Consider the following 26,687-nt stretch of genomic DNA (forward strand, 5'->3'; position numbering starts at 1 on the left):
TGGTGTATTTTGGGGCTGGTAATGTTTTTATGAGTCTTGGGTTCTAATTTTTAAAAAAATTACCATAGTAGATCTGGCTCTCATTTTCCCCCATGCAGTTAATTTCTGCATTAGCCTCTCTAAGTGGAATCCTACAAAGATGCCACAGGTTGCCATGGTGGAATAGAAACAGGCTAGTGGAGAAAATCTGCAACCTGAGCTAGTCAGGGCAAAGGGATGGAAAGCAGCAAACTTGTCCAGATTTTATCCATTTCTTCCCATTACCTCCATCCTAATTCCTTCCAAGTGAGCCCTAAGGAAGTGGACTAAGGATGAAACAATAGAGATGAAGAAGGAGGTTCCTTCTCTTTCACTCATAAATTATTCATATTCTATGTGAAAGCAAAGGAATGGATGAGAATTGTAGGAACTCCAAACCACACAGAAAGGATAGTGTCAACAGTGTAATTTGACTTTCAATACAGGAAACTGTAGTTTCAACAGGACCACAATTGGTGTGGTGGTGGAGGAATCATTATCATTGTTACCTGCTGAAAGGTATAAAAATGAATACATGCTAACTAACTTAAGGCAAGACAACTTTTAAATCATATGAATAAAGATGGTTCAAAATCTCTGAAACACTGAGGACCCACATCTATAGGCTTTCAGATAAACCACTTTCAGAATAAAAAAATCTGCCGGCAGGGAAACATGATTTCTTCTACTGTGAAAACAGTGTACATGAAGAGGAAGATATTTTTAAATTGTTTATACAAATTTCTCCTGGGCAAGTCTAGTCGAAATGGATCAAGTCTTTTTTGAACGTGTTTTATATTTGGAATATAGCAAAATTGTCACTGCATTTTCTTTCACTGCACCTATAATAATTGTAATTCTTTAGTTGTTTGTATGATTATTTGCTTAATGTTTGCCCCTCTAACAGATTATACATTCTAAGACAGGAATGGCCATGTGTTATTTGCTCCAGTGAACCTACAATGTTAGCATAGTACTTGACACATAACAGGTGTTTGACAAGTAACTTTTGAAAAATAAAAACACTTTTTCTTATGTGACTTTTTAAAAACCCATGCAATACCACAGAAGGAATTTTTGGAGAGAAGAAGAGTTTATCCTAAAAATGAGGTGGAATTCTGAGCTATGAGCATTAATTTATTATAATCCTTATCTTGAACCTGAAAGCAAGTAATAAAAATTTTAAAAGTACCTTTTTAATGATGAAACCAGCAATAGTCGTAACAATTGGAAGCAATAATGTCTTTGTGTATCTCAGTGGGGTCTGAAATACAGCAAGTTGTTCAAATAGTTATTCATTTAATTTTACTTTAAATGAGTAAAATATCTATGTCAAACTGAGTGCCACAATACAACTTCTTAAAGGTAAAATGTCTTTGTCATTAGCAGACTATAAATTTATCACCTCCAGGCTCTAATACAAGAATAATAAAATTATAAAAAGTTACATAAAATTATCAAAAATTGTAATGATAAAAGCAATACTATGAAAACTAGAATTAAATCAATCTGTTACTTTTTTTTTCATTTCTTTCAGTTTTACCTCCCTGGACCCTACGTTATCATTTCCTGTGCTTCAATGTTCCACGTTTAACGGGAGTTAACAAGAAAGAAAGCTAGCCTAACTAGCTAACTAGCCTAACTAATCACTGTAAATACAAGTAACTATTGAAATAATACCAGCTGAACAACTCAGAGTTATTCATGCAAACTGATCTATCACTCATGCACAATGACCTATCATTGTAATGAGGAGTGATTTACCATATGACTAAATTATAAATTCTTGAGGGTAGGAGTGGGTCATGTTTCTCTTTGTAGCCCTACAGATAAATGATGGTCAATAATAGTCTTTGAATGAATGCATGACTGGCTAGATCGGTAAGAGATGAAGTATGAAAAAACTGTGTGATTATAGTTATCAAAAATTCAGAATTCATAATTATTAAACCAGGGCTGGCTGAATCAGTGACAGCCTTTTAATTTTCTATGAAGAAAAAAAAGTAGCATGTAGAGGGAGGAGCACTGGATTGGGAGTAAACAGATGCGTGTTCTGATCTTAGCTTCACTGTCTACTTTTGGCAAGTCATTTAACTCTGTTTCTTTGTCAGTAAACGAGTTATACTTCGTAGTCTCTAAGGTCCCTTCCTGCTCCTGCGTTCCATGATCCTACAAAGAGAAAACTATTTTAAAGTTTAATAATATGAGTTATTTTTTTAAGGATAATACCATATATATCCATTTACATAAAATGAATTTTATATATTCATTAAAACTACACCTTTCTGGGAAACACCTTGCTAGATAATTTTGTAATATTTGAGTTATTAAATGTAATACAACTGAATTTCTTAAAAACAAAAATGAAAACAAGAATTTGGATTATTTTTCCTGAATGGTCCCATACCCTTAGCTGGCCCAGATTATTAAAATTGAGATATAACAATAATAACTTACATACATGCAGTATGTTAAGCACTCTACATGATTTATTTCATTTAATTGACATTAATGACTCTTTCAACAGGGAGCTATTATTGATTTTACAGATAAGAAAATGGTAAGAAAGGCCAATGACAAGCAAATTTATAGTAGAAAAATGATAAAATAATTAAGTTGGCTGTTACTGAATAAAATATTTTGAGTTTCAGAGTAAAAGGAAAACCAAAGCATAAAAAATCATCACACATGTGGAAAAAGGGAAAAACAGAGAAACATTCATACCTCTTTTTCCATGAAGTCAAATTCAGGAGCACAGGTGTATATCAAGGTATCAAAATCTGTATACCCCAAGATTCTGGCAGTTATAAGGTCACTCAGGCGAATCTGGAATATAATAAAGTAGATTAAATTTCACAAATAATTATAGTTAGTAATAAATTATTTTGATATAACAGTAATAAAGTTTATAGAGCAAATAAATCCAAGATATATGAAAGTCCCTCAAATAAAACAAAAAATTACAGTGAACAAAATGTGCTGTGTTAAATTGTAAACATAACTGAAAACAAAAATCAAGAGAAATGAATAGTAGAAAGAGGTTAGAAAAAAATAAGCAGGGAAGATGATAATATAATAAGTGAACCAAAATGAACATTTGCTGGGCAGAAACCAAAGTGCAGTTTATCAGCAGATCTTACTTTATCAAGTAAAAACAATTCCATTTAACCCATTTCACCACAGATTATAAATCATGAACAAATTTTCTACACACAGGCATTTTCACAAAGCCTCGTGTACTTACTAAAATTTTTGGTGCTTCCTGACATTTTTAAGACAAACATTCAAGCCATTATGCTATACTGCATACGAATCACAATTACACATATTACTTTGATTCCCTGACTTTATCTCAAAGGCCTTAAAAATAAACACTCCAACCAAACCTAAACTTGTAGAATCTATGCTTTCTTAGACTAATTATTTACTATCTGCTTTCGGTGAGACAATTATTTTTTCACTGCATTTTAAGAAAGCCAGGAAAAGGAAAACTTTTGGAAGGTAAAACCTTAGTCCAGATTATTTTACAGGGCCAGGAATTATTTTATACCAAGGCTGATGATCAGTGGTTTTCATTTTTTCGTGGTTCCCCTTATCTTCCAGCATGAAAGACAATTTAGAGTTGACTTTATATTTTAAATACAGAGTAGGCCAGGAGACTAAGAATAATTTAATAATTTCCTGACTTTCTTATAGTTGTCACATAGAGGATGTCCCTGAGACTGCCAAGGGTGTGTGTGTCTGTATTTCTTTCAGAAGTTGTAAAAAGCTGAGTGACAATGTGGAAGGAGACAAGAATCAAAGGTAGGGTCGTTAGTAGATAAATAAGTAACGCAGAAGACCTGATTATCGTTTATCATTAAATGTATACCCTACAGAATAAAAAGTTAAGAACAATAAAAGGGGGAAAAGGGAACAACAGTAACAAATAAACCTAATAAACCACTATGCAAAGCTATCAAAAAGTGGCAAATAAATGCTTATATTTTGAAATTATATTAAACACAAACATGTATGCAATCTGAATTTTACCAGATAGTGATGATATTGGCCTTTTAAAGAATAAGGACTATAAATCCCTTGCTAATGTTGAAGTAATTACATCATTAGAAAGGGGATCTAAAATTGGGTAGTACTATATAGGTAAATTTCATAGTATATTATTTTCTGACACTCAAGTTTGCTTACATCCAAACCCAATGTGCAAAACACCAAAAGTTAATAAATTCATGTATTGTTTTCTACCCCCTGATCTATTCCAAGACTTCTGACTAGAAAAGGGCCATGGTTTAAGACATCCCTAAAACAAAGAGAAATACAATACATGAGAGATAAGTGATCTACATATATTTTCTAGAAGATGAAAAGTTAGAAAATTTTTAACAATTCCTTTTTACATAACAAGAAAAAAATTTTAAATACCACAACACATCTTTAGTACACAATTAGAAACAAGTAAAACTATATTAAGATTTCAAGAATTTTATATTGCAAAGCTGAATACAGACCTACTCACGTTAACATCTACAACGAATGAATAACTTATTGGATAATTAATGAATAATTTATTATTTAACAAATTATTTGTATTTGTAATAGGTGGTATAAACACAAGACTACTTAAATTATTTTTTTTCCTAGAAGCCTAGGTCAGCATTTGCTTTTTTCTTGGCTCTGCCAATAACTATCATGGAGACCTGGAAAAAGGCACTTAACCTCTGTAAATAAATAGATCAGAATAAATGATATCAAAGTTTTTATCTAGCTCCATACTTACAGAAACTTTTATTTGTTAACTAGAAAGTACTCACATGGTCAGAAACACCTAAGATTTTAGATGTCAGATGTTTCAAAATGATTGTTCCAAACAACCAAGAACCACCTTGAATTAGCTAGAAAATAAATAAAAAGATGAGAAATAAGGTATTAAAACTTACAAATTGCCCAGTTAGAATATTCACTTATGTCTATCAATGACATAAGAAAATTTTAATTTTGTGAGGTATATTAGTAGTGAGGTCTAAAAAGGGAGCCATTTCTCTAAATATTTCAAGGACAAAGACTTGAAAGTGAAGACACTGCTATAAAATATACAGCAACATTGGAATTCTACATATTCTAAACTAAAGGAATTCTTAAAAAATTATTTCTTCTCAATTTCTGTTAAGACATGACAGAGGCTATCTGTTTGTTTCCAAATATTATTTCTCAGCTGAAAATCTTTTTAAAACAGTATATCAAAAGTTCTCATACTACTCTTATGAAAATATAATTTACATGAGCCTGTCTTCAAGAAAGGAAAATTTAAAATTTGAAAACTTAAGAATTCATTTTGAAAAGAAAACTATGCCCTAAAACTTACAGGGGGATCTGTTTTTATTGTTTTGTTTTGTTTACTTTTAGGCTAGTCTTGATTAAAAAGGGAACAAATGTGGGCTTCTGGGAAGCCTCAGGAAAATTACAGCAGCCTAAATCCAAACCTCTGCATACATCCTACAAGTAGAACAATACAAGTAGAACAATACAACAACAGAGAAAACAGATAAATGTACAAACTTCAAATAGTCCATTAAAGTTATTTAGAAGAAAGAAGAGGACTTGAAGCGGCCAAAATCAAGCTAAAATAACCCGAGTTAAAGTCACCTTTAGTGGAAAAAGAGCCCTGTAAAGAAATGAATGACAGAAGAAGAAATGGAAAATTCACAAATATATGGAAATTAAACAACATATTCTTTAAAAAAAACAGTGGGTTGAAGAAATCGTAAAGAAAATTAGAAAATATCTTGAAAGGAATGAAAATGAAAACACAACATACCAAAACGTACAGGATGCAGCAAAGCAGTGCTAAGGGAGAAATTTGTGTTAAATGCTTCCAATAAAAAAAAGAATCTCAAATGAGAGACCTAACCCCATAACTAGAGGAAGTAGAAAAAGAAGAGCAAACTAAACTCAAAGTGAGCAGAAGAAAATAACAAAGATTAGAGGGAAGAAATAGAATTTAATGGCTAATGAGAGATCTTAAAACAGATCTAATAGAATTTAAAAAACAGCAGAAAGAATCAATGAAACCAAAAGTTAGATCCTTGAAAGGATAAAGAAAAGTGACAAACCTTTAGCTAGGCAGACAGAAAAAAAGAGAGGGTTCAAATAACTAAAATCAGAAATAAAAGGAGGGACATTACTACCAGACGTCACAGAAATAAAAAGAATTAAAACAAATGACAATGAACAACTGTATGGCAATAAATTAGATAACTTAGATGAAATGGACAAATTCCTATAAACAAATGAACAACCTACACTAATTCTACGAGAAATAGAAAACCTCAACAGACCAATTACAAGGAAAGGATACATCTTCATTTCAAGAACAAGGGAATATGTACAAAAATGATCACATATTAGGTCATAAGTTCTATAAAATAAAAATAATACAAAGAACACCCTCTAATCACAATGTAAGAAAACTAGAAATTAATAAGAAAATCCAAAGACCTCAAAACCCTGGAAATCAACACACCTTCTATTTAAAAAGTCATGAGAGAAAGGGAAATATAAAGAAGGAATTTTTTTTAAAATAATGAAAAGAAACTATGGGAGACATTTAAAAGAAGGATCAGAAGAAAAATTATGGCCTTAAAAACTTGTATCAATAAAAAGTTAAAGAATGTAAATAAATTAAATTCCTAACTCAAAAAAGCTAGAAAAAGGCCAATAAACCAAAAGAAACCACAGGGAAGGAAACAATAAATGCTAATTAGAAGAAAAATAGTCTACTTATATGTATGCCTCTTTTTACCCATTTTGCTGTCCTTCATTCCTTCCTGATATTCTAAGATTCCTTCCTTTATCATTTCCTTTCTGTTTTAAGATCTTCCATTAGCTATTAAGAGTTGGTCTGTTAAAAACAAATTATCTAAGTTTCCTTTCATCTGAGCATGTCTTCATTTCCCCTTTTGTTCCTAATGGATAATTTCACTGGATATATAATTTGTGGTTGACTGTTCCTTTCTTTCAGCTCTTGACAAAAGTTTTGCTAATCCCTCGCCTCTATATTTTTAGGTGAGAACTCTGCTGTAATTCGATTAAGTTTTGCCCTAAAGCTAATGCATTGTTTCTCTCTGCCTGTTTCAAGATTTCCTGTCTTTAGTTTTTATAAGTTTAATTATGATGTGTCTTGGCATGGATTTTGTTGGGTTTATCCTATTTAGGATTCATTCAGTTTCTTGACTCTGTATCTTTGGCAAATTTGGGAAGTTTTAAGAATTTCTTTGAATACTTTTTGAAGCCCCATTCTCTTTTCCTTGGTTTTATCTTTTTTTTAGTATTGCCCAATTTTTCTGAAGTGAAAAAATCATACATTGGAAGGGCCATGCCATCCAACAACTTGGCACACAAATCTTTCTACATTTTCTCCATAGGGGATGGAGACATGCCTCCAGCAGTGGGAAACTGGCAGCCCATTCCATTTTGTTCTTTTGTATTCTGGGCAGACATCTACCTCCTCATCTTACCCTAACATTTTCCGGTTTTACACTCTCAATATATAATATGTATGCATATAGCTTTCAATACGGCAGGTGTTTTTAAAAATAGGGAAACATTAAAAACCTAAAGAAAAATAACAGATCTCATCAGTCTGTCTGATATTAAGAGATGTAAATATTTGCAGTGCCTACCTATTAATATTACTTGAAACAAAAAGCAGAAGTATCTATTTGGATAGTTGGGAAGAAGTCCAATTAGGATGAGCTAGCAGCTGAATTGAAATGAGAAGCTTGGAGATTGTAAAGAGAATGTTTTAAGGACAAAAATAACAAGACTCTACAGATGGAAGCAAAAGGAAAGAGAGAGTGGATGGATGCAGAGGAAAGAAGAAGGAAATGCTGGGAAAGAATTACAGAGTTATTTTGAAGAGAGGTTAGAAAAGCTAAAGAAACTCAAGGTGAGTAGAAAGAAATCAAAGAGCAAGATAGTCTAGGTAAGGACAGAATGAAAAATTATGAGAGTGGTGTTAAAACAAATGAACTAATTTCTTGAAAATGATATGTAGTCATTGCTAAGAGCTATTTCCTGTCTTAGGCAAGCAGCTATTTATAAGATTTATTAAATATAAATCATTGGAATTTAAACATTATCTATATTCAGTACAAAGAAATGAAAAGTATAGTTTGAAGATAGTGTTTATGAAGTTGAACCTTACCCAAAAGTTGAGTTCAGACATTCCCAATCTGTGGATTTTATTTCTCTTTAGAATTATAGCCTAAAATGCATATGATAAAAAAATAAAAGAATTAAATGAAATTAACATATATTTTATATGAATTGCACATTTCAAAAATTACATAGCCACCCCCTTCCATATTGGGTATCATCAACCATTTTCAGCCTTAACTGTTGATTTTTTCAAATTTTGTACAGGCCAAGTTTCCTTGGGATGAAAGCTCTGGGCATCAAAATGTTGCCTCTTGAATCAAGTTAACTCCTCGTTGATTTACTTTTGACATTTTCTGCAGGATATCTCCTCTAAAGTAGTAGATGTTATGTGGGCAGTACAACTGTGCAAGTATGTGTGTAGGTTGCCCAGCAAAACAGTAGACTAAATTAATTTAAAAATCCTTCCCCTCCAAACTCCCAAATAAAATATTTAAAAATGTTTGTAAAGGGCATAACTTATAAGAAAGAAAAGAAACTTTCCAGGATCTAGAAACAAGGAGGTTCTGGACAACAAAAACAAAACATTAATCACGAGAGAAACTGCATCAGTCTTTAAGGAGGACGGTAGTATCAGGATACACTTACAAAACAGCTTTATCACAGGAGGTCAGCAGAAGAGCCCTTGGATCCAGGCCAAGTAAATTGAAACTCAGACACACATAAAACCATGGGCCTCAAAAACTATATCCTCAGTGATTGGAAATACTTCACTTACCATCTCTAGAAGATGATAAGGCATTTGTTTATTCCCAAGTATGAGGTAAAAATAAGTTTCCCATGAGAAACTGAATCTTGGTGTTTTATCCAGATTTGGAGTTAAATTTTGCATAAACCAGTTAGCACAGGAATTTGCAAGGTGAGCAAGGATTGCCAAATCTCCAACAAGAGAAACGTAAAAATGCACCAGAGTATTCACTGCAACACTATTTGTAAGTGCAGAATTTTGGGGATAAGCTAAATGCCCAGACACGGGAGAGAGGTTGAATTACTTATAGTACACCCACAGAGGAAAGCTGCAGAGCTATGAAAATGAATGAGAACTATCTGTATGAGCTGACAGATAGAGATATCCAGAATAGGTCATTAGGTGAAAAAATCAAAGTGCAAATGACTATAGTATGTCACCTTTTATGTAGAAAGAGAGGAAATAAGAAAATATACATGTAACACTTTTTTTGTATACAAAAATACAGAACGAGAAGCCATGAAAATAACAAGACTGCTTACCTACAAGGAGGAGATAGGAAAAGGGTGGGATGAAACGAAGAGAGAATGGGGTGGAAAGGATGATGGGGTGTGACACTTTTCTGGGTATAAATTCTTGTACATTTCTTACTCATAGAAGAATGCAAATGTTTCACTAACCCAAAAATAAATTAAGTAATTAAAATCAACCAAGATGGAACTTCTGCTTCTGGCCAAGTTGTACAAACAGAAAGCAGATTTTCTCACTCACAACTAAAAAATTAAGCAAAATATCAGAAGCCAAAATTTTCAAATCACTGAATGTCAGGCAACAAAGGACACTGATCCCTGAGAGAAAGGGAACAAATGAGCCAAGACAGAAGACTGCCCGGGCTTACTGCCTTGAGAATGTCCAGGATGTGGCACAAGAAGGCGGAACACAGGTATAGTCTCTGTGCATTGAGGAGATGCAGCTAGGGTCCTGGGAAGATCAAAGTGGCCAGGGTTTTCAGGCCAGAGAACTGGAGAGGAGAGAGAAGCAAGTCTCCAGCCAACTGCTGATCAATACATGCAGGTAAGAAAACCTCCTGAAAAGCTGAGGACAGAATGACCAGAAAACAATCAGAACAACTCCAGAGTCTAGACAAACAAGGAACAGTGCACCTATTCCTGACCAAGAGGAAAATGACTTAAATCATGGCAAGGGTTTTTGCCTTTGTAACAGGGTGATATTAACCATAATCTAAGCACTACTTTAGCCTCACTTAAGAAATCTTAAAAGCAAGACTTGAAAAGGATCAAACTGTTTCCAAGTAACTTCCAAGCTCAAGAATATTTATAGGACTAGAAGATACCCAGCACCCAATAAGGTAAAATTCACAAATACTGCCATGCAAGCAAACATCTAGGAAGTATGAAAAGGTGCACGAAAATACAATCCATAATGAGGAGAAAAATCAATCAACTGAAGCTGAACCAGAAATGATGCAGATGATAGAATTAGTAGTTGGAGACACTAAAGCAGTTTTTTTAAACTATATTTTATGTGTTGAAGAGTGGCAGGTAGGGAAAAAGATGCAAATTGAACCTTTAGATACGAAAACTATAATGTCTGAGATGAAAAATACACTTGATACACTTGATAGGATACAAGTGTATCCTATCCTATACACTTGATAGTGTATCCTATCCTATACACTTCATAGGATTGCAGAAAAAAAGACTAGTAAACTTGAAGACATAGCAATTGCAACTTTCCAAAATAACACACAGAAAGAAAAAATACTAAAAAGAAAGAAAAAATACTAAACTAAAATGAACAGAGGATCAGTGTATACACTAGGACATTTTCAAGCAGCCCAAAGTACATGTAATTAGGGTCCCTAAAAGGGGAGGGCAGACAAATATGTGAACAAATAAAGGTCAAAACTTTCTAAATTTGATGAAAAGTACAAACCTAGAGATCCAAGAATCTCAGTGACTGCCAAATACAAGAAGCATATAGTAAGACACATTATAATTGTATTTCCCAAAACCAGTGATAAAGAGAAAATCTTAAGAACAGCCAGAGGAGTGAGAGATGTTAAGTACAGAGGAGCAAAGATAAGAATGTCAGCAAATTTCTCATCAGAAAAATGCAAGCAGCAAAACAGTAGGGCAACATCTTTTTAAAACTGAAAGAAAAATACTGTCAATTTAGAATTCTATATCCAATAAACATAGCTTTCAAAAATAAAGGCAAAATAAAGACTTTATGATTATGACATGCACTACAAAAAATAGTAAAGCAAGTCCTTCAGACAGAGGGAAAATATCAGATGTAGATCTGGCTCTACACATGTGAAGAGCACTGGAAAAGGCAACAACAGGGAAAGGGATACGATTTTTTTTTCTAATTATTTATCCTCTTAAAAGATAAATGATTGTTTAATAAAAATAATAAAATATTATTGAAGGATTTATAATCTGTATACAAATAAAAAGTATGGCAACAGCATGAAATAAATAAAAAGAAAAACATGCCTTATCAAAATATGTGGGATGCTGATAAAACAGTACTTTCAGGGAAATTTATAACAGTAATAAAATTTATAAACCTCTGGCTAGACTGATCAAGAAGACACACATTTCCAATATCAAGAATGAGAAAGGTGACATCACTACAGATTCTACAGATAATTAAAAGATAATAAGTGAATATTATGAACAACTCCATCACTAAATTTGAAATTTAAAGTGAAATAGGTAAACTCCTTCAAAGGTACAAACTACCAAAGTTCACTTAAGAAGAAAGAGATAATCCCAATAGCTTCTATCTATCAAAGAAATTTAACTTGTAATTACAAATTTTCTTAAAAGAAAGGCCCAGATAGCTTCGCTGGTAAATTCTACCAAACACTGAATGAATAAATTATACCAATGCTTCGCATATTCTTCCAGAAAATGAAAAGCAGGGAATACTTCATTAGTCATTCTCTAAGGCCAGCATTATCCTAATACCAAAACAAGGCCAAGGCCTTATGAGAAAAGACAACTATAAGCCAATAACCCTCAATACATAGATGCAAAAATTCTAAACAAAAATTTTAGAAAATTGCATCTGACAAGAAATAAATAGAATATAATTCACCATACTAACAAACCAGAAGACAGACGCCACATGATCACATGAAATCATGCACAAAATTCATTTTTGAAAAAAAAACTCTCAGCAAACAAGGGATAGAAGTAACTTCCTCAACCAGATAAAGGATGCCTCTGAATAACCTATGGCTAATACCATACTCAACAATGAAAGGCTGGATGCTTTCCTCCTAAGATCAGACACTAGACAAGGACGTCCACTCTCGTCACTTTTATTCAACATTGCGCTGGATGTGACAGCCATTTCAGGCAAGAAAAAGAAGAAAAAGAAGTAAAAGCCATATAGATTAGAAAGGTAGAAATCTTTATTAGCAGAAAACCTAGTCATCTAAGTATAAAACCAGATGGAATCTATAAAAAAATTTGGTTGAACCTAATAAGAGGATATGCAATGGCAAAGAAGCACAGGGAGTGGTAATCAGTATCATTAGTCATTAGGGAAATGAAAATTAAAACCTCAACAAGATAGTACTACATACTGATTAGAATGGCTAAAGTGAAAAAAACAATAGGGCTATACCAAGTGTTGGTGCACATATGTAGGAGCTGGAACTGTCAAGACACTTGGAGGGAATATAAAATAGTACCTTCACTTCAGAACAATTTTGCCATTGTATAGAAAGCTAAAAGTACACCTACATATGACCTAGCCATTCCATGCCTAGATGTTTTTCCCAGAGAAAAGAAGTATTTTTCTATACAAATATCTGTATATGAGGATTCACAGTAGTAACCAAGAACCATAAACAACCCAAATATCCATCAACCTGTGAACGAATAAACTAACTGTGGCATACCCATGCAATGGAATACTACTCAGCAATTAAAAGGAATGAGCTATTGATAACACACCAACATGGATGATCTTAAAATAATTATGCTGAAAGAAGCCAGACAAAAATATATAAACCATATGACTCTATTTACATAAAATTTTAGAAAATCCAAGCTAATCTCTAAGGACAGTATATCAATGAGTAGCTGTTTGGGAATGGGGGGAAGTCAGGAGGAGCAGGAAGGAGGTATTACTAATGGGCACAAGGAAACTTCTGGGGGTGATTTATATATTTACTATCTTGATTTTGGTGATGGTTTCATGGATACATATGTATGTCAAATTTATCAAACTATATATTGTAATTATGTGCAGGTATAATTTTGTGCCAATTATATCTTAATTCAAACAAACAGAACCTGACATTCCAAAATGAGTTAAAATATTGTAAAATGATAAAAGATATTAAAGAATGATATAAATCAAAATTACGAAAACTCAGGAATGAGTTGGTATAACTCTGGAAAGAATTCAAAATAAGAGAAAAAATATTTACTGGCATGAAAATTAAAGCAGAAGGAATACAAGAGTAAATAAACACAATATATAGTGCCCTGAAGATGATAAAACTTTTAAAAATGAAGAAAGAAATAAGGGACAAAATGCATTAAAGAGAAAGTGGCAAATTTAAAAGACAGGCAAAGCAGATCCAGCCTACATTTAATGAATCCTGAAGAAGAAAACCAAAGTGAGGAAATTAAATACAAAAATTCTACTAAAATTTAATACAAAAAAATAATTTAAGAAAAGTTTCGTGAAGTGAAAACAAAAATATTTCAAACTGCTTTTGAAAGGGCATACCATATAAATGAGAAAATCAAGTGAAAATGAATGACAGGGACACATTCTTATAAATTAGCTAAACTTGAAAGCAGAGGAAAAAGCCTTTGGGATTCAAGTAAAAACACCAAGTCACTTATAAGACTTTTAACAGCATCCCTTTTAGACAAAAGAAAATAAAGTAACATTAATTATGCCACTCAGAGAAAAAAAAAATGTGATTCAAGAATTTTATATCCAGCCAAACTCACTTTTGTATATTTAGTCCACACAACAAACAGTGATCAACAGGCGAGAATTCAGAGAACACTATTTCCGTGGAGAACAAGCTTGGAACAAGCAAAATAACTAGAAGACAATGGCAGAAGGCCTGGCGGTAAACAAATGTATATTTATTTATACAAATAATACTAAAGGAGAGTTTTAAGGCAGAGAACATAGTATGGAATGCCTGTATGTTCCGGCAATATAGATAGAGAACAACTAGTAAAAACAATAGATGAGGAGAATGGAGAAAGTATATGCAAAAATATTCAACTATTTTCAGTAATTACATTGGTGGTGGTAGTATAGCAATTCCTATGCAAGCACTCTGAGATAGAGAAATGAGTATGCGATATTGTAATTCTACTCATCCCCTGGGTTCTTGAGAATCAAAAGACACAAATACAGGACAGAAAGATTTAAGAAACCCTGTTGTCCTATAGACCTGAATTAGATTTGGAAATATCCATCATGAGCTATTTTACCTTAAATATACATACATGCATACATATATGCATGAGATACATATACATATTTACATACATATACACACACAGGTATAACATTTCTTAGGTCTGTCCACTGAAAAGGCCTAGAGACAATGACCAACCAGTAGCAATGAGCATCCTGGTGCCTAAATATGGTCTTCAAATACCATTTCCTCACCAAAGGAAACCAGGATAAAATTCAAGATACTCATTACTCTTTTAGGGCTGTGCAGGGAGTTATAATTGGAAAGTCACATGGAGGGGCTTCAAGAGTGGATGGAACAGTTCTAATTCTGACTTGGTGGTAGTTTAAGGACATTTGCCAAATAACAATTCATTGGTTGATACATTTTTAATGTAGTTTAATGCATTTGTGCTATATTTCAAAATAAAAATGTTTTCATAAAAAAAGAGGCGGATATGAGCACACTATTAGGAGTCCTCCACTCTGCAGAGTAAATCTGACAAACTGTTGAGGAAAAAAAAGAGCCTACTTTTTTGAGGGAGAGAGAGGAGGGATTAATTACTGTGAGTCAAAAAGGGCATGGGAAGCAAACATGTTAAAACCTAAGAGAAATTCCAAAAGATTCAATCAGTGCGCGATTCTCAGAAAAGTGCTGTATTTCGGTGCTGCTGTGGTTGCTGTAGTTTCTGATCAGTGTGGAAGTGGGAGGTAGGGGAGAACATTCCAGGCTCTTGTTTATAAATATCAGAAGTGTGACTATAACGTAATGAAACTGATTTACTGAACTTCCATCCAAAAATATATCCAAATCAGTGCCATTCCATGGAAGTAAGTCATGTGGGGAGACCTTACACTTACTCTTTTTGTTGCCATTGCTCAAAACAGTTTTGGAACTCCTCTTTCTAAACTGTCTTCAGAGATAGTTTAGTTAGTTACAAGTGTAAGAAAATCAGTCTTATTACTTTATTGTCACACCACATACTGATCAAGATCTATATTACCCAGACCAATCACCCACCTCATTCACAAGACTTGGCTCCAAATAACTTTTGGCTGTTTCCAAAAATCAAATCCACCCTTGAAAGACGAAGATTTTCCACCATTGAGGATATTCAAAAGAATGTGCCACAGTCTGTGAAGGCAATTCAGAGGAGTTCCAAAAATGCTTTGTGCAATGGCTGTGTCACTGCGATAAGTATTTAGACTACTGAAGTGACTTAGAAGGAAATAAGTCATTTTTAATCATAAATTATGGCATATTTTTAAAATAAGTCTTATTAGCTTATGATCATTTTTAAAGTGTTTACTTGGGCACTGCCTTAAGAAGGTACTTTGTACTATATAATTTTTCAAAGATTATCATGTGAATGATTATCAGCAAAGGGTAACACTTACCCATGTCACTAACAAAGATGAAGAATAATAAGAAGATAAGTACATTGGATTCCCAAACATCAAAATGAAACAAAGGAGAACAGAAATCTGCAAAATAAAGAAAACAAACACATTTTATATTTATTAAATATATAGCAAAATGCATACTTTGGAGGAATATAACCATTTCTAAAATACCAACTTTATTTGCATAAAGAAGATTAATGGATCTTGGCCAAACTTGATAGGTCCTAAGTATTAAAATTCAAGACATAAAGTTTATATCACGGAATTTAATTTTTTCCTCCATCTGCTACTTGCTACAAAGCAAACAGATGAAAACAATTACTATCATTTAAACAGTGGAGCAATGTTATAAGGAAGAATTATTTATAAGTATTACTTTCCTAATTTTATTTTTCTGAGATTACTTGAATATTTCCATGTGTTGTTAATGAAGATGTATTTGGGAATTAAGATAAAAACAATAAATGAACAACATAAAAAATTTCAGTTGCTGAGTGTCAAGCTCAAAAAAATGTTAATAATCTCAAATGTCAGGGAGACATGGAAAGTTTAAAAGTGGTGATAATAAGTAAGACATATAAAAATAAAAGAATAAGTTTTAGAGAGGAAACATATCTACACTTTAAATGAAAGTATAAATTTTCTGCTGTAATATGGTTATTTATAAAGTGCATACCCTGTCTTCATTCTGGATATCATCAGTAATATATGCATTTAATACTACCAAATAGGAGGCACCCTATAAAATGAAATCAGTTCTTTTTAATAAACCTTCAGAATTTATTTTAATATTTGATTCATAAATATTAAAAATATTACCATGTGACTATAAATGATCCTCTGAAATTTGCATGGCTCAATGTATCCCACAACATACATGGGAAATAATGAGGCTACCTGAAATAAAAATATGAAAAAGCAAAAGTGAAAAAAATTATAGAAAACAAACACTTCACTATTTATAGGCAAAGTACAAATGAAAGTTTTATTTCTAATAATGGTGGATATGTAATTTGAGCCAATCACCCATCCCACTGATAATTAGAATAGCTAGTAAAAAATTTTTTAAATCTACATAATAGCCACAGATTATTAATAATGCGATAAAGAATTGTGATGCTAAGACCAGGGAAAAGATGGAAATCAACAGGGAGGAGGCTGGCATTTGGGGTTACCTTCTCCCAGACGTATCTGCCAATGCCAGGAGAGGCAGATGTTTGCCAGTTTTATTCGAGGCAGTTGAGAGACCAACAAGCTGAGCAGAAATTTCAGCAGACTCAACAGACAAGGCATGCCAAGAAGGGGATCTATGGTAAATTCCCAGACTTTGATTTGGTGCCACAAGGGCACATTCTAGGAATAAGACTGAACCAGAACTGGAAGAGCCATCAGAAAGGCTAAGGCTCACCTTTGAATCATCTCAATCCTTGACTAGATGAAGCTGATTCCAAAGTTTCGGTGCCTTTGGTTGCTAACCAGCAGCAAATTTAATCCTTCCTAGAGAAGTTATTATCAACTTAGGACTCAAACTTACCCTACAGTTTTTCATGAACAATGTCTAGCACCTCATCAAAAATAACCAAGAATAGAAGGAGATAAGACATCATCACTAAAAGAATGAAAACAGATCCACAAGGAATATAGATCAGAGCTGGCAAATTTTTTCTGTAATGGACCAGAATGTAAATATGTTAGGCTTTGTAGACCACATATATTCCTTACTGCATATTCTTCTTCTTTTTCTACAACTCTTTAAAAATGTAAAAACCATTCCTAGCATTTTCCCAGACCATTAAAAACAGTTTATGAGGCAGATTTGGCACACAGGCCTTGGTTGGCTGAGCCCTAATCTAGATGATGGCATCATCATACATGAATTTTAATTATGCTTGACATGTTCAGGGAAATAGTAGACAAAACTGAAAAGTCCAGGACAACCCTGGAAACCATAAAAAAAGGACAAAATGGAAAGTTCAGTTAAAAATTACAATAATCAATATTAAGAAATCAACAGATAAGTTTAAAACAGGTTAAACACAGCCAAAGTAAGAAGTGGTGGACTGGAAGATAGGTGAGAAGAAAACATCTAGAAGGAAGCATAAAATGACAAAGAATGTAAATTACAGGAAATAACCTAAGAGAGACAGATGATATAGTGAAAAGATCTAATATATTATACCTTACATCCCAGAAAAAAAGAAGAGAATTAGGCACCAGTAATATTAAGAGATTATGGCTGAGAATTTCTCAAAACCTATGGTTCATGAAACATTACAAAGCCCAAGAGGGAATAAATTAAAACAAAATAAAACCTGACTACACTTAGGCATATAATAGTAAATATTGCCCAAAAACAAAAGCAAAGGGAAAATCTTAAAAACAGCTAGAGACTAACCAACTTTAAGACTTATCCTAAAGCCACAGTAATTAAGACAGCATGGTACTAGAGAAAGAAGAGACAAATAGATCAATGGAAAGGAATTGAGAGCCCAGAAATGGGCTGTCAAAAATACAGTCAACTGATCTTTAACAAAGGAACAAAGGTAATTCAATGGAGAAAGGATAGTCTTCTCAACAAATGGTAAGGAAAAACTGGACATTCACATGCAAAAAAAGTGAATCTAGACACAGACTCACATGTTTCAAAAAATTAAGTCGAAGTGGATTATGGAACTCAATGTAAAATTCAAAGCTATAAAATTATTAAAAGATAACAGAGGAGAAAATCTAGCTGACCTAAGGTTTGACAATGAGTTTTCAGATTTAACACCAAAAGCATGATCCATGATAGGAAAAAACTGATGGTAGCCTTCATGAAAATTAAAACTTCTGCTCTGCAAAAGACACTGTTAACAGAATCAAGAGATAAGTGACATACTGGAAGAAAATATTTGCCAAAAACGTGTGTGATAAAGGACTTACATCCAAAATACACAAAGAACTCTTAAAACTCAACCACAAGAAGACAAAAGATCTCAACAGACACCCCACCAAAGAAGATATACAGATGGAAAATAAGTATATGAAAAGATGTTAACCAGCATATGTCATCAGGGAACGTCAATCTACAGTACAACAAGATACCACCACACACCTATCAGAATGGTTAAAACAAAACAAACAAATAAAAAACTGACAATACCAAATGCTGTTGAGTATGCAGAAACAGAAACTCTCATTCACTAATGCCAAATGGTATTTAATCCCCTAAGCCTCAGTCCCTTCATCTGTCAGAGGAAGTTAATCATACCTGTCTGACTAAACTACCTTGAAGATTAAATGAACAACATACCAATATGAAGCCTGCCATAGATTAGTCTCCTTTCCCTTCCTCACTTACAGCAATATTGTCATGCTATATTGAAGGGCAGCTGGAGACCACCCTTCCTATATATCACAATTAAGCTTTGGCTAAAGAAAACACTTCACAGGTGTAAATCCTGCTGAGTTCCTGAAATATTGATATTTGAATTACTGGTTGAAAAAAAGACCCTCTAATTTGGATACAAGCAGAAGAGTTGACATTCTGTTGTGAAAATGTAGAAAACTGACTTCTCTTCTTTCCTCCAGATGAAGATTCCATCACACTTCTGCAGACAATGGCCTCCAGGTAAGCACACAAGACGGTGGCTCAAAATTTGTTTGCAGGAAACAACCAACCAAAAAAAAGAGTTTGAATCTGCTCAAGCCCTTGGTCAACTTTTGTTCCTGAAATCAGAGATGAGTGCAGACATCTTAAAGAAAATTGTTCACAATAAGGATTTGAAGCCATAAAACTCCTCTGTAAGCTAACTCGTTTCCCTATTACTTTAGTTTATATAGACTTGAAACTCTATTTTAAGTATTACGGCAAAAATAAAACGTTATCAAACTAGCAAAGAGAGATCAGCTAGTATTCTGAGTTTATATAACTGTAACAGGGTGTCTAACAGGTCAGACAGAACTTTCAGAGAAAGAAGCTGACATTTATAGAAGAGAAGCCGCTTTTATTTCTAGTAGAGGAAATACCAAGTCCCCTTAGCAAGAACCATTTTAGTGGCCTCTTGTAGTAATGCAGATCAAGGCAAATAGGCATCCAGAGTTCTTGAGTGAGTTTTTGAGTTTATTTGGCTTGACAAATATTGAACTTTCTCAGACTCTTTCATATACCAAGGTATGTGAAATCTGAAGATTACTGAAGAGGTACTGGAAAAAATTTTCATAGGGAACCAGGAGTTTCCTGGGAAGAAACCTTTCCTTTTTGAGATTGAACAATATTTGAACATTTCTATATGTGTGATATAATCCTGATCTGGGTAAACTGGCAAGACAGAACCCCAAGGAGTTAGGAAAACAGGCTCATTGTGCAGGTGAGAGGACTTTGAGCTTAAGAGCTCACTCAACACCAGTCTTTCCTTAGGAAAAGGCTAGTCCTGCAGACAGCACATACTTGATTCTGAAATTCCTTATGTCCCAACTATCTCAGCATGCTTTTAGACAGAATGACTATATTTATATAAAAGATATCTGTGTTAATAATAAGTGGGAACAGGCAGACCAGGTCAATATTATGATGAAGTAACCACCATCTGTGGCTGTTTTGAAGTTTTCTGTCTTCAAGAAGATGAACCTGACTTATTGAATGGCTATACCCAAACCTGGCATCAGGCCCATTAAGAAAACTCAAGGATGAGACATGTAACTTGCCAGTAGGGCATCATCAGACAATCCTCTCCAGCTGGAGTCCTTGCAGACATCCACACAGCAGCCCTACCCCAGAAGATAGCTCCGAAACAAAAGAAATGAGTCTCAAGTCAGGTAAATGAAGAAACCACGTTCTTAGGAACCTCAAAAGCCACATGAGCCTCCACAAGGGCAAGCCAGTTAAGAGAGTCACCTCCCTCAGGGAAGCCCATGGGGGAGAGCTCAGTCCACTTACAATTCCTTCCAATCCAGATGCAATGAGCGAATCACCAAGCCACGTGCCTGGTAACATACTGGGCATGCCGCATTAAGAGACACACCAAAGGAAGAGAGCCAGAAGGCTAACTGAAGGCCAAAATCTCATGTAGGAGGAAAAAAGATTTTGTTAATCCTTCACCACATTGACGTAGCAACAAAGTAAGAACAATCAGGACTGGCCCTCTAGACACAAGAAGAAAGGAGATACATCAGCATGGCAAATCTCTTCAGATGGTTCAGATTTTATCAGCAACAGTAAGCCAAAGGTTTTAGCAGCAATGATAGTGGCATGATGGAACCCGCAACCCCTGACAGATATGGAGTCCTCCAAACTCAAGCAGTAGGATTTTTGTCTCTAGTGGTGAGGTGAGAACACCTGGTGTGTATACTTGGCCCAATTAAACCCCTGATAGACTTACAGGAAGAGAAGCTCCAGAGAGGGAAGAAGGTATTCTTATCACAAGCAGGATGGGGCTTGGTGTCATATTAATTTAAATAATAAAAGAGATGTGTCCTTATTATGGACTCCAAATGAGGAATCAGTTATATAAATGAAGAAACTTAAATTGATAGCCAGTTTTGTATACATATACCGATACTATCTCTTCTGGAAATAATTTGCATCTCTAGCCCTTGGCAATCTCCTTTCTGCAACTATCCTTTCACTTTTTATAGTCGTAACAGTCTTTTCTATATGCTTTGGAATTCCTACTCAATCATAATGAAAATAGAACACGTCATAAATCAAAGTCCATTTATTACCAAAATGAAGTCACAATTTCTCAGTGTTATACAGGGCTCCTTAGAATGATAATGTCTAAGGTCTTACCACCACAGACATTCTAGGTTTCTATTATTGTCTCTGATATATTTTTTTCCCTTCATAATGCAGCCAATCCCTGATTCCTTTGCCCCATTTCTCAGACAATATGTTCAGGAAATATGAACTGAATTTTAATCCTAATCGATGAAAAATACAATCAGGAATAAAATCTTAGCACATTCCCCCTCCAAAATTTGAATTAGGGAAAAATTGAGAGTTGGCTATATATTTAAAACAAACACAAACACAAAGAAACAAAACTCTACACACTAGTTACAAAAACTAAAAACTTATTCCATAGTTTAACGGTAGAAAATCACTAAGGCAACATTGAACTTACCAAAGAGCCTCTTGAAGAGTGTCATCAGCATTAGTGGACTAATAAACTTGCTTGTAATGAAGTGATGCTCATTAAAAATCAATTATACTATGTTGTTATGTGCAAAAAATGAAAACCATAGAATAATTTCTGTGTTGTAACCTAAAAGGAGCCAACCATAATGGAAGTAATGCAGAGGGAATGCCTTAAACATGCAGCGCCAAATGAATTTAGGTTGTAATTTCATTCTCTGCAGACAACTGGCAGCTGGAGGTTGCCTGGCAGAATTCCTCACTGCCTACATAGAACATTTTTATTATCAGTGTTTGTTAGTTAGGTGAACAGGAGCTCTAATGGGAAATTCTTAGGGTCATGAAATTTCATCAAATTGTCCCTTTACTCCCCACTTCCCAGACTCAAATGTCTTGCCATCAGCTACTTATTTGTTTTGGGACTAGGATATAACTACAGTTCACTTAAGCAGTATGATTATTAAAGCTCTGAGAGATACCCAGTAAGTCTGCTCTTTAGACAAAATGGCCAGCCGGGTCGGTAAGAGAAGTCCCCTGTCAGAGATAGGAGTGTTGTCTCTTAGCTTACAGTGTAGCTGGCACCCAGAATAATTACTAAGGCAAAAAGAAAATCTATAGGTAGATGTACAGATATTACCTCAAATAGCAACAAGAATAAATTGTGAGTAAAAATTATAGGAAAAATTATTTTACAAGTTAATCGTTAATATATTGGTATAATTAAGTAATACACTACTAGAATATGGAATTATATCACATTTTAAGTCACACATTTATGTGAACTTTATCATTATTCCATATTTTGAAAATATTTTAGGGCATACATGTAACATTTTAGAACTCCTATAGAAACAACCATGTATAACTCACAATCAACTCAAATTTAGCTTAAAATCATCTTACCTGTGTAAAAAGTATAAACTGAGCAAATTGCCAGGGAAGCATAAAAGCAACATTGGAAACACAGAGTCCAATGAAATCCCTTCTACAACTAGTTGAGGTCCTTAATGGAGAGAATTGATAACTATAAGTTTTACCATAAAATAGCTTACCACAGAACAAACGAATTACAAAATGGTAACATTTTGACTGCCTTAAAAGTTTAATATAACAAAGTAGAGTTAACTTTTAAAAGGTCATTAAAAAGAACTTAAAATACTTGAACTATAAAATGCCTACTGTATCAAGTTTATCAATAAATTCAATATTTTAAATACAGGTGTTTATTCATCTCTAAATACACTTGACATTAGAAATGTAATTAATATTCCAGCAGGAGGGAAGAAAAGAAATTTCCATAAGTCTTGGAAGGTGAGTGCTTTAAAGGGCTGTGAGTACTGCAGAGTGTATAAGCAAACTGGTTTTAGGTGCAGGAACTATGTAGAATGTGAAGCTGACCCTGCCTTCCTTATATGACTACTAATAACTTTTGCATGTCAGCCTTTTTGTGCTTCAAAAAACAGTGGAGAAAAGTATAATGCTGGTGAAGTAATAAGTTAACAACTATGGAAAAAATTTAAGGAAAAATTTTTAAAACACCAAATTAAGGAATAATTGTGGAATTTACAGTTGAACTGCATATTGAAATTTAAAATGTCATTCTGCTGAACTGATATACATCAATAACCAATACCCTTTATCCCAGAGGGATTTAGCATCTTTTAGAATATGAAAAAAGAGATGCAAACATTTTGCATAAAAAGTACTTTTTATAAAATCTGTATTGGATTTTGATAAATCCTTGTATACTGGTATAAACATTACCAAAAGAAAATTTTAAATTTTCTTATATTGTTTAGTAATATTATCACAAAATATATTCACTAAGCACTCAAAGCAAAAATTACTTTTGACTAAGGTACAGAATATCACACATACCTTCAAGGAGACAACCCACAGTGTTCCAATTAACACATTTCACTCCATGAAGTCCCTGCCTGGCCAGACTAATTTCACTTCAAAAAATTAAAAAATATATATATTCCTAGAAATTTTACTCATTTACTAGAAACGAGTGAAGAAAATGGACAACTTTTCCTACTGTAATCTTTGAGAGAAGCCAATGTGAAGGGCAAGGGTGTAGAAATCTGGACAGGGAGCAGATTCTCAAATCCAAACTCAACCCCAAAATATACCTGGCACGTAGGTAACAAGTCAGGGTTAATCTGCTCATTTTCTCGTGTTTATAGCCCTCCCAGAATGACACTATTTACCTTCACTCAATCAGCAAAGATGTGGACTTTAAATGTATGCATGGCTCTCTGCTACATACTCTGCGGTTAAAGAGATAAATAAGACATGGTCCCAGTTTCCAATGTTACTTTTAAGTATATATAAGTGTATATGGAGATAGTTATATGTGTGTGACTGATTAAAAAATTTGCATTCAATAAATAAAAAAAAAAACAAACATGTACACAAATGATCATAATACAAGGCAGAAGCTGATAGGTAATAGGAAGTGAAGTACGAGGTTCCCTGGAACTTTGGAGGAGATAGTGATCATTATGTTATTCAGTGAGAGACCTCTCTAACATGCTGAAACTTATTTCTATGGTAAAGTTATTTAGTATATTCCAATGTGTGTGTTGTGTATAAATTCTACAATGCTTATCAACTGAATACCAACAAAAAAAGTGTCCAAAAAAAAAAAAAAAAAGCTGAGAAGAAACTCAGGTTGAATTGCTAGAAACATCAGAAATGTTTCATAATTACAAACTTACTTATTTACATAACCCAGCATTTCCTAAATTCATTTAAGCATAGAATACTTTTTTCATGGCACATACATTAATTTTCCAAAAAATAATAGGCTTGAAAAACAATGAATGAGAATACATTAAGCTTTGAGGAGAAAATTAATAGTTTCTCAAAAACATTTGAATCTTTACAAAATAGATAAGAACACATAAATTCTGATTTATTAAAACATAATGTAGTTATTGAAAACCTGTAACCTAGGCTCTTGAGTGGAAAGCAATTTTTACATAGTAAATTTTATTTTTAAGATGACTTTTTGTTAACTAAAAACTCAGTTTATTTTTAAAATAATTCAAACACAAAAAGAAGCCTAAATTTGGTCATTATAACTTAATATGTTGCAGCATATTTTTAGAAACTTACTTAAAATTTATTTAACTTTGTTTTATAAATCAAAATTACCTGAGAATATAAGTTAACATGAATATCTGTAGCACAAGAAATGGATATGAAAAACTTTCCCGGAGAGGTGGTGTCCACATCACACGTGTAGCCTGAAATAAATAATATGTTTACCTCACTGCATGTTACATTACAATAAACATTATTAATCTGAAAATAATGTGTAGGCTGGTTTTAATCATTTTAATACTTCACTCATTTCATCCTATTTCTGAATGCCCTGGAGTAGCTTCCCAGTTTCTGGAGCTCTCCAGACAGGCACACAACCATTCAGTAGAGAGCCCTTAACTAGAAAGGCCACAGACAAGTGAAAGATGTATCAAAGTATAGGGAAACCCAAGGGACAAATGAGATGGTTGGTGTAGGAGCTAGGAGGATTACGAGACTGAGAAACCAGATCCACACTTTCTGTCCTGTAGATCTAACTTTGGCATCCCAGGGCTTTGGGATGTATATACACCCAGAAAAATATCTCAACAAATGCCACTTGTAACATTTGCAGCAGGAGCATTTACACATATGTTCAAATGAGCAAAGATGTATATTATAAGTCATCAAGCTGGTCTCTTAATTTATGAAATACACCTTTAAAAGAGTTAACTGTACATTTAAAAAAAAAAGATGTACTGGAGAACCACTGAAATGATGCATGTAATGAAAGTCCCAATTAAATTCCATATAGACTTTAAAACTACTTGTTTCTAAGAGATATGAGCATTATAAAAATTTTATATCAAAAATTATAGAAAGAATCTGAACTCATTGTTTTGCAGGTATCTTAATAGTTATTGCTCCTCTTCCAAGAAACCAAAATTATCAAGCTTCCAAAATGAATTCTGGTATGTATAAGAAAAACAACTCATAATACCAGCTATATTATGGTACTACTCATAATATTCAAAAGTAAAAGCCTTGTCTTCACATCAACACATTTGTAAATGATTATGCATTTGTTTGCTTTAAGTTAAAATAATATGTTTAAGATAGCTATGTATCCTTTTTGATTCCCTTCTCTAACTGATTTTTAAAATTTAACCAAGTATCTACCCTTCCCAATAGTGATAGATTAAAAAAAATCTCGATCCTATGTAAGCTGTGTCAACATATTACATATTTTGCTTCCCAAAGGCAACAGATTGTCCCTCTCTTGTTGATGCCATACCTCAGCATTTAAAAGAAGGCACATGAAGGTCTTCACCTTTCTGTATATACCTTGTATGGCATTATAAGGAGAGAACTGAAATTGTTGAACTGTAATTCAAACAACTTTTGAAATTACCTATATGACTGCTTGTTGAGCTGTACATCAAGAGATGACACCTTTCCGTACGTATACTATATTTTACAATAATGGAAATGGCTGAAGTTGTGGAACTGTGACCCATGACATCTTTGAAATGTGTTCTCTAAGTACTTGTGAAATTGTACTTTGAAAGTATCACTGTTATGTATGTATGTTAAAGTTCACAATAAAAAAAAGAGGAAGGCATAGTGTAAACTCAATGATTTATTGAATGATTTATAATTTACATTCTAAATAAGTCTCTATGAATTCTTTTTAGGTGGATCATTGTCCCTTTGGGCTCAATTAACAAGTTAATTTCTATTTTAATT

General features: G+C 33.5%; 1 protein-coding gene across 5 annotated transcripts in view; it reads right to left on the bottom strand.

Moving 5' to 3' along the window:
- The window catches only part of DPY19L2 (dpy-19 like 2), a 111,140-nt gene that overhangs the window by 47,228 nt on the left and 37,225 nt on the right, over positions 1–26,687 (bottom strand). For all 5 annotated transcript variants that reach the window (XR_005217061.1, XM_037837061.1, XM_037837060.1 and 2 more), the window contains 8 exons: positions 25,074–25,165; positions 22,815–22,914; positions 16,616–16,693; positions 15,791–15,877; positions 8,222–8,281; positions 4,830–4,910; positions 2,743–2,844; positions 1,211–1,282 (listed from right to left, as the gene is read on the bottom strand). Coding sequence is in view for 4 of the 5 variants with exons in the window: in XM_037837061.1 (XP_037692989.1) it covers positions 1,211–1,282; positions 2,743–2,844; positions 4,830–4,910; positions 8,222–8,281; positions 15,791–15,877; positions 16,616–16,693; positions 22,815–22,914; positions 25,074–25,165 (672 nt within the window). In the remaining variant the exon portion in view is untranslated. The remainder of the gene's footprint in view (positions 1–1,210; positions 1,283–2,742; positions 2,845–4,829; positions 4,911–8,221; positions 8,282–15,790; positions 15,878–16,615; positions 16,694–22,814; positions 22,915–25,073; positions 25,166–26,687) is intronic.

The sequence above is a fragment of the Choloepus didactylus genome, chromosome 5 (genome assembly GCF_015220235.1).
Source record: "Choloepus didactylus isolate mChoDid1 chromosome 5, mChoDid1.pri, whole genome shotgun sequence".
Taxonomy (NCBI): domain Eukaryota; kingdom Metazoa; phylum Chordata; class Mammalia; order Pilosa; family Megalonychidae; genus Choloepus; species Choloepus didactylus.